This window comes from Lissotriton vulgaris, chromosome 1_1 (assembly GCF_964263255.1).
Source record: "Lissotriton vulgaris chromosome 1_1, aLisVul1.2, whole genome shotgun sequence".
Classification (NCBI taxonomy): domain Eukaryota; kingdom Metazoa; phylum Chordata; class Amphibia; order Caudata; family Salamandridae; genus Lissotriton; species Lissotriton vulgaris.
In genome coordinates this window covers 719,927,460-719,942,376 of record NC_141685.1, presented here as the reverse complement: position 1 = coordinate 719,942,376, position 14,917 = coordinate 719,927,460, and the positions used below count along the sequence as shown (strand labels likewise).

General features: G+C 43.0%; 1 protein-coding gene across 1 annotated transcript in view; it reads right to left on the bottom strand.

Moving 5' to 3' along the window:
* The window catches only part of LOC147747705 (complement factor H-like), a 1,041,560-nt gene that overhangs the window by 371,707 nt on the left and 654,936 nt on the right, over window positions 1–14,917 (bottom strand). The window contains exons 17-18 of the mRNA XM_086954949.1: window positions 8,986–9,168; window positions 5,728–5,931 (exon numbers count right to left, since the gene is read on the bottom strand). Of these exons, the coding sequence (XP_086811075.1) occupies window positions 5,728–5,931; window positions 8,986–9,168 (387 nt within the window). The remainder of the gene's footprint in view (window positions 1–5,727; window positions 5,932–8,985; window positions 9,169–14,917) is intronic.

The window sequence follows — 14,917 nt, the reverse complement described above, 5'->3', positions numbered from 1 at the left end:
TTCCCACTCCAACATATGTTAAGTCAGGGAAGGTGCTGGACACTAAACATACATAATTTACTATTCCCACTCCAACTAATATTAACTCTGGGAATGTGATGGACACTAAACGTGTATAATTCACTATTCTCACGCCACCATATATTAAGTCAAGGAAGGTGCTGGACACTAAACCTATATAAATTACTATTCCCACTCCAACATACATAAACATAGGGAAGGTGCTGGACTGTAAACATATCTAATTTATTTTTCCTACTCCACACTAGGGGGTCTATTACAATGGCGGGCCCGCCACGGCAATGGCAAAAGGGACCACCCGCCATAGGTGCGGAGGTCCCGCTATACAAATTAGGATGCGCTCGCCACACTGTGGGTGCATTCCGCATTTTTTTACATTGCAGTGGGTGGTGCTGTAAGCAGTACCCGTCGCAATGTAAAAATTGCATGTCGTGCATTTGTATGCACACGTGACAGGCACCGCGCTGTGCCTGTCACCTTGTGCATGCAAATACAGGTGGGTACCATAGGTACCCCCATTGTGCACCCCCACCCCCAACACCCTGGGGGCCTGCAACGGACCCCTAAAAGCAAAGACTGCGTGCCTTTCCATGGCGGCAATGCCGCCATGGAAAGGCTGATCTCTGCTATCAACATAATATGGATGGTGGTGTATGCAGACACCGCCACCATGTTATGCCCCTTTTCCTGCCGCGGATCCCCCAGCCATACTAATATGACAGGGGTCAATGAGGCATAGATGGCGGGCAGATCGTCCCCCGCCGGGCCAGTGGTGGCTACCGCCGGCCCAGCGGGGCGATCCGCCCACCATCATAATAGACCTCTAGATTAACTCTGGGAAGGTGTTGGAAAGTAAACAAATATACATTACTATTCCAACTCCAATTTATATTAAGTCAGGGAAGGTGCTGGACAGTTAACATATATAATTTACTATTCCCACTCCAATTTATGTTAAGTCAGGGAAGGTGCTGGACACTAAACACATATAAATTACTATTCCAACTCCAACCTACATAAACTCAGGGAAGGTGCTGGACAGTAAACATATATAATTTACCATTCCCACTCCAAAGTATATTAACTCTGTGAAGGTGCTGGAAAGTAAACATATATAAATTACTATTCCCACTACAATTTATATTAAGTCAGGGAAGGTGCTGGACATTAAACATATATAATTTACTATTCCCACTCCAACATATATTAACTCTGGGAAGGTGCTGGACAATAATCATATATTATTCACTATTCCCACTCCAGCATATATTCAGTCAAGGCAGGTGCTGGACACTAAACATATATGATTTACTATTCCCACTCCAATCTATATTAAGTCAGGGAAGATGCTGGACACTAAACATATATAATGTACTGTTCCCACTCCAGCATATATTCAGTCAAGGCAGGTGATGGACACTAAACATATATAATGTACTGTTCCCACTCCAAACTATATTAACTTTGGGAAGGTGCTGGGTAGTAAACATATATAATTTACTATTCCCACTCCAAACTGTATTAACTCCAGGAAGGTGCTGGACACTAAACATAATTAATTACTATTCCCACTCCAAACTACATTAACTCTGAGAAGGGCTTGGATACTAAACATATACAATTTACTATTCCCTCTCCAACATATATTAACTCAGGGAAGGTGCTGAACATTAAACATAGATAATTTACTATTCCCACTCCTAACTATATTAAATCCTGGAAGGTGCTGGAGACTAAACATAAATAATTTACTATTCCCCCTTAAAATTACACGAAGTAATGAATAGTGGTAGTCAGTATCGTTTTTAAAAGTAATATTTATAAATAAGAAACAATTCAAAAAAAAATATTTTAAATATTGTAACACATTTTTACAAAATACATAATATTTTTAATGTTTACATTTCCAACATATATTTCACAATACATTTTATAAATCAATATTTTTATTGTACAATTTAATACAAAAATGTTTTAATATTATAATAAAATGAAGATATATAATCCACTATAAATAAAAGAAATCACAATTATTAATAAAACATTAATAACTACCCAAATATTAAATAAACGTTTTAAATTTCAATTTAAATAAATTACTCAACTGTATCCCCTATAAAAAAATAAAACTACTCCCAAAAATCTTTTTTAGGATGGCAGGCCTCCCCACCGGGATCGTAACCTTAAAAATCGCCGGTCAGAATATGATGGCGTTGGTGTGAAAATCCGTCTGCCGCTTTTCCGCCGGTAGCAATCCGCACGCTGGCCTGGCGGGTGGAGCTGGTCTGCTAAAATGGTGCTGGTGCCTAGCTTTTTCCTCCGTCTGGATTAGGATGCATGCGGAAGCCAGCTTTTCCCCTGTGGTCTCTCCGCTATGGAAAGGCTGGTGGGGATTGTTTAAGGGCCCGTTGCGGGCCCCCCTCATGTTGGGGATGTGTGGGTGCACTGGGGGGTATCCATGGTACCCCCTACATTTCACTGCACCAAGTGGCAGGCACAGTTCAGTGCCTGCCACGTAGGTAGTGCAGTGAAATGCACAACATGCTAATTTTCGCGACGCAGCAGTGCTGCTGCCAGCACCGTCCGCCACAATGTTAAAGCTGCGGAATCCTACTGCTGCGGTGGCGGGCCCATCAAAATACAATGGGCAGGACCGCCGCACGCATGGTGGTCGGAGCCAATCACCGGTACAGTGGCGGTCGGATAAAATCGGACCGCCATCCTAATGGGGCCTGAAATTTTTAACAACACACTAAATCAATATAATTAACATCGATATTTTTTACTATCAATATTTGAAACTATATAATTACATGTAATATTAAAAATTCACTATTGTGACTACTTACCATATGATAGACTTTGAGTGAACTTAATTTAATTGCTTTTTAATTGACCCCACAGACTATTTTTCTTGGATTTGCTATTGCCTCTCTCAACTTTCTAGTTGAGAGGTAAATCCTAGACTGGGACTTTAACTTACTGTTAGTACAAGTAGTATGCCTTACTGCATAAGGTTTTGAAAGTCAATTAAAAGTTCTTCAAATTACATACAATTTTGCTTCTAGGGGCTCATGCATGAGACCTCGGGACCACTTTTGCTCCACATGGTATATGCGTGATGCAGGGCTCTGAATTTGATTTATTAAGCAATGCAAAGCCACCCTGCACAGCTTTGAGTAGCCTCATAAAACTTGAATAAGGCAGCGCAGCGCAAATCGCTGCTTCACCTTACTCTGCACCCAGGAGGCATTGCATAGGCATTGCGTGAGTTTTCCCATGCAACACCCATAAATTTTGATGCTGCCCCAGATTTACAAAATTATGTAAACCTGGGGAAACACCAAATCCTTACTCCTCCTGAGGGGAGACGTAATGAGGAGAAATATTTTCATTTTCCCTCATTGTTCCTCTTTCTATGTGTACTGAATTCTGCAGGACACATAGAAACATGTAAAAACCTCTTAGGATTGTTTTTGTGAAGAAAGGTGCCCCTTCCTGCACACAAACAATCCTGCATGTAACGGAGGCACCCTTGCACCATGGTGCAAGGATGCCTACATTGGCTCTAGGCTACAGAAGCAGCACCAGCACAGAGAGAGAGGACAGGAATGCACCGTATGGCATAAATCTAGTGCATTCCTCCCATTTCATTTTAGCGTCAGTGCAGCAAGCTTTCTTGCTGTGCGGCCCTACGCCAAAATCCTATAAATGAGGGCCTCAGTGTGAAATGTGGTCTAGGTGACCTTTTTACATGGTGGCATACAACATGTAAAATGTCACATAAGGTACCGGGATAAGACTGATTAAAGCAGAAAATGTATCTTGTGACACATTTTCTACTTGCACCAGTCTCATATATGTGTAAGCTGAGCAGAATTGTGTTATCCAAAACTTCCAAAAATCTTGCTAATTTTAAGTCATTAAAAAATGGGGAATATGATCAATTTCACCTGTGTATCTAAAACTTCCCCATATAATTACTTTGCAATGCTTTCTAGAGAGGTATTTATTACCATCTATGTCTAAATTTGACCTAATATAGGGGCCGATTAGGATGGCGGTGAATCCGCATCCTCGGGGCCGGCTGAAGCCACCGCTGGCCTGGAGGATGCGGATTCACCACCGCGGACATTGGAAACACCCACCGCCACATTAGGATGGTAGTGGGATCAGCAGCAGACGGCAAGTCCGTCCGCCACTGATCCGCGGTGTATACACACCCATATGGTGGCAGTGTCTGCAAGACACCACCAGCCATATTAGGATGCAGGCGGAAACATGCTTTTCCACTGCAGATTTTCCGCCATGGAAAAGCATGTGGTCTTTTGTGTTTGGGGGCCAGTTGCGGGCCCCCAGGGTGTTGGGGGGTGGGGAGTGCACATGGGGGGTACCTTTGGCATGCATAAGGTGGTAGGCACCACGCGGTGCCTACCAAGTTGTGCATGCCAAAGTTAAACATGCATATGTCACATTGCCGCGGGAGCTGCTCGAAGCAGCACCCGCCGCAATGTAAAATATACGGGATGTGACCGCCAGGGTGGCGGTCACACCCTAATTGCTACGGAGAGACCGCCGCTGCCCCTGCGGTCGGTCCCTCCACCTCAGGGGTGGCGGATGGACGCAAGTCCGTCCGCCATCCTAATCGACCACATAGTTTGAACCATGCAATCACTGCAATGTATGAATAAAAAGAATATGCTGACCACTTACACACTGGTGTCTGCAGGTTATAACCATAGGTGTTCATCTCAAAGCCCTCAGCAGAATGGAGTAAGCATATTGTAGTCAAGATAATCCTGTTCCTTTCAACAATTTGACGAAACTGGATAGAAGCAGGGCCGAATTGGCTGTAGCGGGCATCGGGCATTCTCCTGGGAGGCTGGAAGGGTGGAATGGTGGGGACAGGTTTTGCAGCTGTGGGGGCTGTTTTTTTGTTACTGGGGGCCGGTTGTGAAGCATGCCTGAAAATTAACCCCCAGTAACAAAAGCATAAATGCTTGACACTTGCACACACAACCCTCCACTCCCCCTACCTCATGGTGGGCTGGTGGGGCTGGTCTTACAAAACTGCCAGGGCTGCTTTGGGGTCCCAGTCTGGCCCTGGATAGCAGTCAGACACTGCTTCTCAGGAGTGAGGAAAGAGGTTATAAATTGAATGAAAATCAAATAATTCCACCCGATACTTCTTACAGTGTTTTCTGAAGGACAACTGACTAGCCTGCCAATGATGTAGCAAAGGTGCCATGGGCTCTAATATGAGCCAGGAAAACAGGTCCACCGCTCGAAGCAGAAAAAAACTGCTAGAATTGGGGTGTACAGAGGCCTCTTCACACCTCTGGATCTTGGTGACACTACACTTACAGCATGGTTACAATCTACGTTCCTGTAGCTTGTCCTGAACACAACAATGTCTTTAATTTTCGACAAAAACTAGGAAAATAGTGCCTGGATTAGAGTTTGTAATCACAACCGCTTCAAAGGAGTCCAGTCCTATAATAACTGTGTCAAAATTAATTTTATATGCAGTTTAATATTTTGGTTCTCTATTCCTCTGTGAGAAATAAAGGAACTAATAGAAATTAAAAATTACAAATAGCAAACTCCTGAAGTATTGCATATCAAGCCTTAATGCTCAGTACATTCCATCGGTAATGTGGGCTACTTTTAAAACTCGTGATTTTAATTGTTGCAGACTATATTTACCTTTTCTGATACATCTGGGATACAGCAGTTTTCCTCGGATACACTTTAATCTGAATGGTGGTGAATCTTCAAGTTCAATGTAGTCAGTTGATTTGCACGTAAATTCTATTGGTTGGTTGTGCTCAGTATACAATTTCACTTCGGAGGACCATTTAAATTTTATGTTGTTTTTGTCCATTTCCTCAGGACTTGCTGTGCATGGTTCTGTCAAAGACACACAATGTAGATTGTTATTTATCGGTCACATCAAATGGATATTCCATGGTAATGTTCAATAGTTTCCAGGGACAATGACGATATAAAGTGAGTGCTCTCTAATGTTACCTCGGGTGGCCTTTTGATTAGGCCTGGCGAACTTTATTCCGTTCATTAGTTTGTAGAGTTTTCCACACTCTGTGCTGCCCGGAGCACGTACTCGGAACAGAGTTGTTCCTTCACTTGGGGTAGCCAACGTTAAGTGTGTGAGTGCGAGGTAGAAAAATCTTATTCGAGACCATCTCTTGGTAAGATTTCTCAGCACTGGCCCACAGTCGCTCACGTTGAGAAATCTTCCATTCGTGTTGGATAAGTTGGCGCTCAATGGAATATCAACTTGAGCGGCAGAAAGAAGCAGCGCACTCTTGCACTTTGCATGGTGCCGCTCGCGCAGATTTTCCAGCGTGGGACAAACACCAGGCACTAAACATCAGCACAAATGGCACAAGCTAGCGCCCTCCACCACCTGGGGAACTCAGTGTAATGTGGCAGAGTTTTTGGGTCACTTAATGGAGTTTCACGTAGAGGAACTCTGCGAACTCTACAGAGGCCTACTTTTAATGCATAGGGTGTATATGTCATTTAGGGCTAGTCAGGATAGCAGTTGCTATCCCTAGCTTTCTCTCTGGTAATCCTGGTAAGTCTCTTGCTACTGCAGGTCTCAGGGTTAGTTAAAACACTGGCAGGGAGTCAGTAAAACGGGATTCCACCAGCCCATTTACCATTTGTAGTTGTCACACTTTGTCTTTCCACCCAGAATCAAATGTCAGAATTTGGGCTGGCTAATGACAGGGCAAGAGGTCAACCCTGTGATGTCATGAGGGATCAAATGGTGCATAATGTCACTAAAAATAACCCTAGCATTTTAGTAAATTGACATCCATGTTATTTGTCAGAGAAGCTTCTTTCGTTCCTCATGGTGTTCTACCTCATTCACCTCAAACCTGCTAGCATACTCTTTATTAGGTCCTATAGAGTGCCCACAGGGCCTTTTCCTGAGAGCTTTGCAACACTGAGGGTGTACACATCCACTCATCATGTATACTCATGCAATCACCTCAAAGGATATGTCTATCTACCCCCCTGGGAAATAAGGAATGTGGACTGAGCCTCAGCATGTGCACCCACCTTTTAAATGCAACATTGGTGACTCACAGGTTGCTAGTGTTGATTCCTTTGTTGTCCATACATCTGCCTGAAAATGTTCATACTTCCGGACATACTCTTATCAATATGTAATGTACTTCCCTTATCTATTCCACTACTTTTCCGCATTCCGTCCTCTCTGACCATTCCTCGTCTTTTCTCCTGTACTTGAATGCTTCTTCCTACCCCTTTCTTCTCCGCTGTCTCAAGCTTCCCTGATGTTCTGCCTCTACCTTACCCTCAAACACTCATTCTCAGGTTCGCTACTGAGGCTTATACTGTTGCTCCCTTTTTAATATCATATACTCTCTGTACTAACCACACTCATACATTTATGTCAACCAATGTACCCCTTCTTTTCAGTGGATGCCTCTAATGATCCTGGGCTGATTAATCTTAAAGTCCCTCAGTATTTGAAATTTGCTTAGTGACCCCTGCATTCCACCCCTCCTAAGACATCAGAATTATGACCAATCTGATCTTTAACTTCATTCTAGTTATGCCTGTCTCTCTCAAGCTGAAGACACAATGTCATATCACATTTCTGCTCACTATTCTTCCTCTCACACTTAATTATTCTCCACTTGGATAACTTGCATTGACATTTGATCGTATAGTTATCATTTTAATGCCCTTTGACCTACTCTCCTTGAAATCAACTCTAAGTATATGCAAATGGTGCTGAGAAGCAATCTGGACCCCTCTCCCAAAAGGACAACTAATTCTTCTTGAAAGATATCCTTGAAGGCCTTAATTCTCAACACCCCCCTTCTAGCTGTGATCTCTCTCTGATATCTATCCTCAATATCTCTCTACTCTGAAAATACGGATTCTATCACAACTAGGCCAGTGCACTGGGTAAAAAAGGCTATATGAGCTGACAAGTTTCTCAAGCTGACTTACTGATGGCCCACTGAGTCCCTTGGGTTGGCTCCCACAGGAAATTGGGTATTATGTTATGGAGCCTTGCAGTTTTTAGATTTTTACAGTTTTTAGATCCAGGATGGGTACATTTTGCCAAAGTACTACTGCACCTAGATGGGTTTCTGTTTTATGTCACCTGTTGGTCTTATATAGATTTCTGTAGTTCTTTTCTCTACAATTACTTGCCTGCTTGAAGAATCCGTCACGTTTTTTCCTTGGTGTTGCTTTTTTTATGGATCTAGATTCGTCTTATTACATATTACAGTCACCATTTCGACAGGGACCTTTCTTTGTATTTGATACAGTTATGGGACTTCAATTTAGCATAGCAGGAAAGGAATCATTTTCCCCAGTCATTATGAGTGACTTCAATGCAAAGATTGGAAATGGATTGGATCCATTGTTGGAATGTGGAGCAGGGATTCACAAGAAGGTTGCGTGATGCTAAGTACGACAATGGCAGGATTGACTGCCAATGGATTTATTTTTATAGGTTTTATATGATCCCACATTTAAAATGTTTCTAGGGGCTTTCTGCCACTAGCTACAAATGTACTTCCATGAATGCCTCGAAATTAATACCAATGAATTGTGGCTTCTTAAACTTGTGGCAAAACTGTATCACTCGTTCATACAGCTGTAATTCTGAATTCAGATTAAATTCACCTTTCTATGCATCGTGTACTTTGCAACGTCTGAGAACTGTCATCACACATATATTCATAAAGAAGCAGCTTTCTGCAACCTACATTTATTAAACTAGTATTTTGCAGAATTTGGCATAAAACATGCTAAGCACTTAATTTCAGAGCACTTTATTCACTATTTCATTTACTCAAATCAAGGTTTCCTATTGATGCGACCCAATTCAAACATAATAAGTTTCCCATAATATCCCATAATTGTGTGTATTGAAATAATTCTTGTAAATACCTAAACATTCTGGTAGAGCAGACCAAGCTCCATTCAGGCAGGTGACTTTGCTGTTTCCAAGTATCTTGTGGTAACTTTGGCACTTATATTCCACTATGGATCCTGAAGGATAGGATGGCTTTGAGATGCCCTCAATATCTCCATTGAGAACGGGAAGTACAGGACCACAATTACTGCCTTCCTCTGAAATGAAACAAATAAATTGTGTGTCATAAAAATATCACTCAAAATCGGAAATCAGGATTGACAGGGAAAGGCAAACAAACGTTTGTATTTGTGGTCAAATACAATCTCATTGACTTTAGTGATGTCTGAACATGTAGAAGCATCACTTGGATGGAGTGACTGTCTCTCTACAAGGCTGGTTCAACAAAAACGATGCACTTTACCAAAAGCAAACACACACATAGCGCCTCAGATGCCATATTATGATGCAGTTTACTTACCGTGCCAGTGTAGAAGGGGACTGGCTTGCGTGTCTTCAGTCCACACTTTAAGTCAAAATATCTCCGAATCATTGTGTGTTTAGCCAACAATAAAGCTGGGAAACGTAGAACATGAATTGGCTCTTTATATTTACAAGTTCTACACATTTACTGCAAGTGCTCAAGATGCCACACAATAAAGAACAGACTTCTGTGCGGGCACAAAGCAGAAAATGGCATGATACATCCCTAGATGTTACTCACAGTATCTGCTCAGGATGTAGTTCTGCTAAATGTTCAGAACATGAGGAGATAAAAAAAATATAGGGGGATATTCTCAAGAACGTGTGATAATTATTGCAAAATTAGCGTAACGCGACTTTTCACATCGCAGTCTATCGCAACAAAATAACACTGTGTTAATGTTGTATTCTCAACCCGGCGGTACCATGCGATAGTCTCAGAATAACGTGCCAAATGACCGCGTTAAAATCAACATGACACAAACACAAAAAAAATTTGCGATGTGGCCAATCACGATTCAAAAATCAGCGATAACCAACACCAGGCCTGCAATTCCCAAGCGTCATGCGGGAAAACGCACCATAAAAGCAACCCCCCCCCCCCCCCCCCCCAAAAAAAGAAAATAAACAGTGTAGCTCCATGGATGCTCCCGGACCAAGTGGATAGGACAACACGAACGCCAAAAGCCCCACAGACGACCAGCAAGGAACCTCTGGGTCGGGAAAGGCCAAGGAGTTGAGGATGAGGTAGATGGAGTTAAGTCCGCAGGAAAACAGGATCATCGTTACGGAGGTGATAGAACACTACCAACAACTGTTCGGCACCTCCACCGTGTCATTGGCAACAAAGACACAAATATGGCAGAACAACTTGGACCATGTGAATGCAGTTGCAGCGTTGAGGAGGACAATGGAGGAGGTCAAGAAGCGCTGGAATGTGAAGGGCAAAACCAAGAAGATACTTGATGTCAACATGAAAGCAGCAACGCTAATTGGAGGTGGGGGTCCAGCGGCACACCAGGAGCTGGATGACATGGAGAAAATGGTGGCCACAGTCATCAGTCGGGATACGGTGCCAGAAATTGGGGATCCGTACACTGCCCAACATGACCAGACGCAACATCAACAGGGTGAGTACCGACCAGGGACTGGGGGGACGGAGGGAGATGGGCACAATGACACACATGCACAATTCAGTAGAGCACAATGACTATATATAATCCACAATGACTCCGGATTATGCCCCTGATTCCTGTGGAACACTGCAGCACACATACAAACACCAAGTAGGCCCCGTACCCCATGTCCCCATAGGGGTCCCATCCCACACATCACCAATCTCACCATCAACACATGCACATGTGCGAAAATCAGCAAAAAGATGAATATTTGTGAGCCAAACTGACAATGCAGGTGACATTACTTGATGATCAGCATGGCTGCAGGCCAATCAGCATGACATTGTGCACGCCACGACACAGAAGTGGCTGAGCGTGGACCACATCCGTAAAGGAGCAGGTCACACTCTGACACATCCAAGTGCAAAAACCACCCCTGATGTCAACAACACATCTGCAGAAAAACCATGCCCAAGAGTCACAACTCGACCAAGAACCCAATTCAGCCAAGTCCGCTACTTCTCAGCACTATAGAAGCACAGAAGTCAAAGGCACACCACCTGAAAGGGATAAGGGGGTCACCAAATCAGAGCTGCAGGGACGACTCACCTACAATGCAGCCCACACACATAAGAATAAGAGCACCTCTACATGTACAAACTGCAACACTTTCACAACAGAACACAGGACACAACTAGTGACGCATGAGTGTTCAAAATGGCCAATCACATCTGGCTTAGCAGGAAACTGTGAGATGACAAGGTACGAGTACAACCTCACACCCCTGATGTAGTACAAATGTTCACTGTCCCGCATTAAATAGGCAACTCCCCACAAACAGTCACAATGTACATTGTCATGCAGTCTGTATGTAAACTTCGCCAATGCGTCAACATACATGGAACACACTGTGAAACTACATCTCCCCTTTACATTGAAGAGAGACAATCAACACCTCCTGCAGGGCAGACCCTACATCACGTCAGTGATGATGGAGACGACCCCCAGGACATCGACCTAGATGAAATCCAATGGTTCATGGACACCCTCCGCACCCCACCTTCAGTAGCAGGTCAGCCCAGCACCATCGAGGTGAGCCCATCCCCTTGCACAGACCACACAGCAGGAAGCACCCACCACCACGCCTGGCTCCCAGCAACTCACCGAAGAACACATGGCGCTCCAACGCCTTGTGTTAGACTGCCAGAGGGGGCTGGCTTGTTGTATTTCTATCTAGGACCCTAATTCGATATTCCCGATTCATGCCCTTATGTGGTTATAATTAATAATATCCTTATAAAGGCATAGGAATCATATCCATATTCAGTAATAGCCCATGCAGTCCAAAGCACAGCACGGCTACTCCCATCGACTCCTAGAAAGCACAACGCGTTCTTTAAATAAACCAATCCTCCAGCAGCCCGGGAAATACCCCCCTGCTTTTGTTTTGATTTGAACAAGAACTCCTGGAGTCCAGAAAGAACTGTTAGTTCTTAGTGACGTCTTATGTCCAGCCTTACGACAAACTCGGCACCTTTCAGGTATAAATATACCAACAGTTGCCTTAAGCAAACACACGGTGGTTTGGAGCAGAGCGGCTACCTACTTGCCCGAGTGCCCAGCTGATGCGAGAGCCCACGGAAGCCGCCCCTCCTGTTTGATGCACTGAGAGAGACGCTGTCTTTTTCTCCAGCCGAGAAAATCCAGCTCCGGTGTTTCCAGCTACCCTTGCGGGTTGCTGGGAGATCGAGTCTTGAAGAAAAAGATACCAGACCTCCCACATTCTATTACCAAGGTACGGAGCTGACTAATCCCTTAGGAGAATTCTTGATGCAGATTCTTGGCAAAACAATCTTAACCAACTTAACTTAAACTGCTACTTACTTACTCCTTCCCAAGTATTAGGCTTACGTCAGGTACACCAGGGTAGGCGTAGTTAGAAGCACCAGTTGAGTACGTTAGTCAATGTTTTTATGCATGTATATATTTCATCCATTTTAAAGTACCATATGGCTAAGAAACCAAATCAATGCTTTTACAGTATTATTTCATAATACTACTTTTACTGTACGGGCTTTACTTTATGATAAGTATTGCAATTGTGGCAATTCATTTTTCTTGGATGAGAAAGAAGACTGCTCAATAAATAACACCTTTTATTGAAAACGCCCGTCTCTCTATTTCTCTGCACTCTGGTGAAACTAAGTATGCACGTTTGACTGAGTGAAATAGCTGCCTATTGTTTCCACACGACTCTAGAGATACACTCTTTTTCTGAGGTAGCAAAGTTGTCATGTTTGTATGGTTGTCAGAAGCTAATCCCTTCTTGTCTAAATCCTGAGAGTTAACTCTTTCCTGAACATTCGAGAAGTTTCTAGTGACCTCTGAGCTAGCTGGCAAAACTAATTAAGTCTAATATAGTCAGTAGAGTCCTAGTCGACCTCAGTCCTACGTCTACACTGCTGTTTATATTATTCCAATGCGCAGAGCCTATTGGGAATATAGGAACTACACTACATGGCGCCCAACGTTTGGTATGGCGATAATCTAACGCAAGACACTAGTGTAAATCAGTCGAGCTTTTTCACACAGAACCCTTTTTTCCCGTAAAAACTCCAAAAGACGTCTGGAGTGGGTGAAAGGTTAATATCCGCCGGAACTTAGTAGGATGAGAATCCTATGTATTAGTTTTTGGTTTAGTCAACGTTGAAGGATACAGTGTTCCAAAATATTGTGCACCTAATCTTTGTTTCCTTGAAACTCGATCTGCAACAAAAAACTTTCAGTCAATAAAAATGTCCGAAAGTGACGACGAAAGGGAAAGAGCTAGAATAGCAGCTCAACTAATAGAGGAAGACACAAGTCTCCAAGAAAATGACCCGAATGCTATACTCATTCCGGTCAACATAAGGAGATCTATAACTCTTAAACTTATAGAAAATGGACTGACATTACGAGGTGGTACAGTCATATTCGTGGTAGAGGCCCATGAATATCGGCAGAGAGAGGTATTCTATTCATGGATACATTTTCCAGTAGCACACGCTGTGACAAAAGATTTCCACAATTACAAAATAGAGGAACCTCCGGATATAAACACTCCTTTCGAGGACGTTGAAATCCCACTAAATTACCAAGAACACCTGCTCTGGTTTAATGGCGCCCTAAAACATCAAAAACACATCACCAGGCACGGTCCACTAGGTAGACCAGGAGCTACGTGGCCGGTTTTAGCCAGCTACACACCACACCCAGACATTGAAAAAATGTCGAACGTGGAACTTTTAGCTCAGTTAAAACTCTTAATTAAAATACATAGACAATCGGTCCAATATGTCATGCGGACTTCAACAGTCCAACCCACAATTAATATTCCACAGCTGACCCCTCATCAGAGGAACACAAACAAAATTACACCACAGAACATACAATCCTGTCTTGGTAAAGTACCCACAAAACAGGAACAAATTCCATTCTGGTTAGCACAAAAAATTACTCCAATAGAGGCAGTATTTCCAGATACTACTCCTACTGAGAAACACAGAATTCTGACTATCTGTCTTCCAATGGGGATCGCACCACATGTGGAAGACTGTGACACTTGGGGTACAGTCTTTGCTTCTATATACACAAAAACACACGGTGTTCCGTCTATGGCGGTTATACCAGATGTACTAAGACAGATTCAAAATGAATACGGTCCAGAACCTGCTTTAACTCTGGGTATGAATTTACTGAAAGACTTCAAGCAGGTCTCGGCTATATTATTAGCCAACATAAAAGGAGAAGCAGCATCTGTGGCGATCCGCCAGAAATTGAAGGAAACAGATATAGCAGACCAACCTTTTGAACTTGCCAGAATCATAGAAAAATCCAATGAAGAACTATGAAGAGATAGTTTGGGTGGGAAACCGGTAAAACCCCAACTAACTGAAAATCCTGAAAAAACATTTATTAAAAATAATTTAAATACTCCAAAAAAGAGTTGGGGTGGTAATAAACAATCCAGTCCCAGGGAAAAACAATTCCAGTCCAGAGGAAGGTCTTCTCAACGGAGAGAAAATTCTCCAGACCGAGGAAAGAAGTCTCCTCAAAGGGAGCCCTCTGAGAAAAGATACAACCTTAGAAATAGGGATAATTTGAAAAAACCTGATAGATATCAAGATGTTGATAACGTCCCTCTCGATCTTTTCAGACTTCCTCACAGAAATCGGAAAGAAGAGGTCAGTCAGAACACAGAGAAGAGCACATCAAGTCCAAAGACAAGGAACCTGCTCATCAAAGTAAAACATTACAATTTCCTTAAAGAAGGTAGCAAGTATTAAAATTAAACATGCTGAGAATTCTGAGGACACAACTGAAAAAC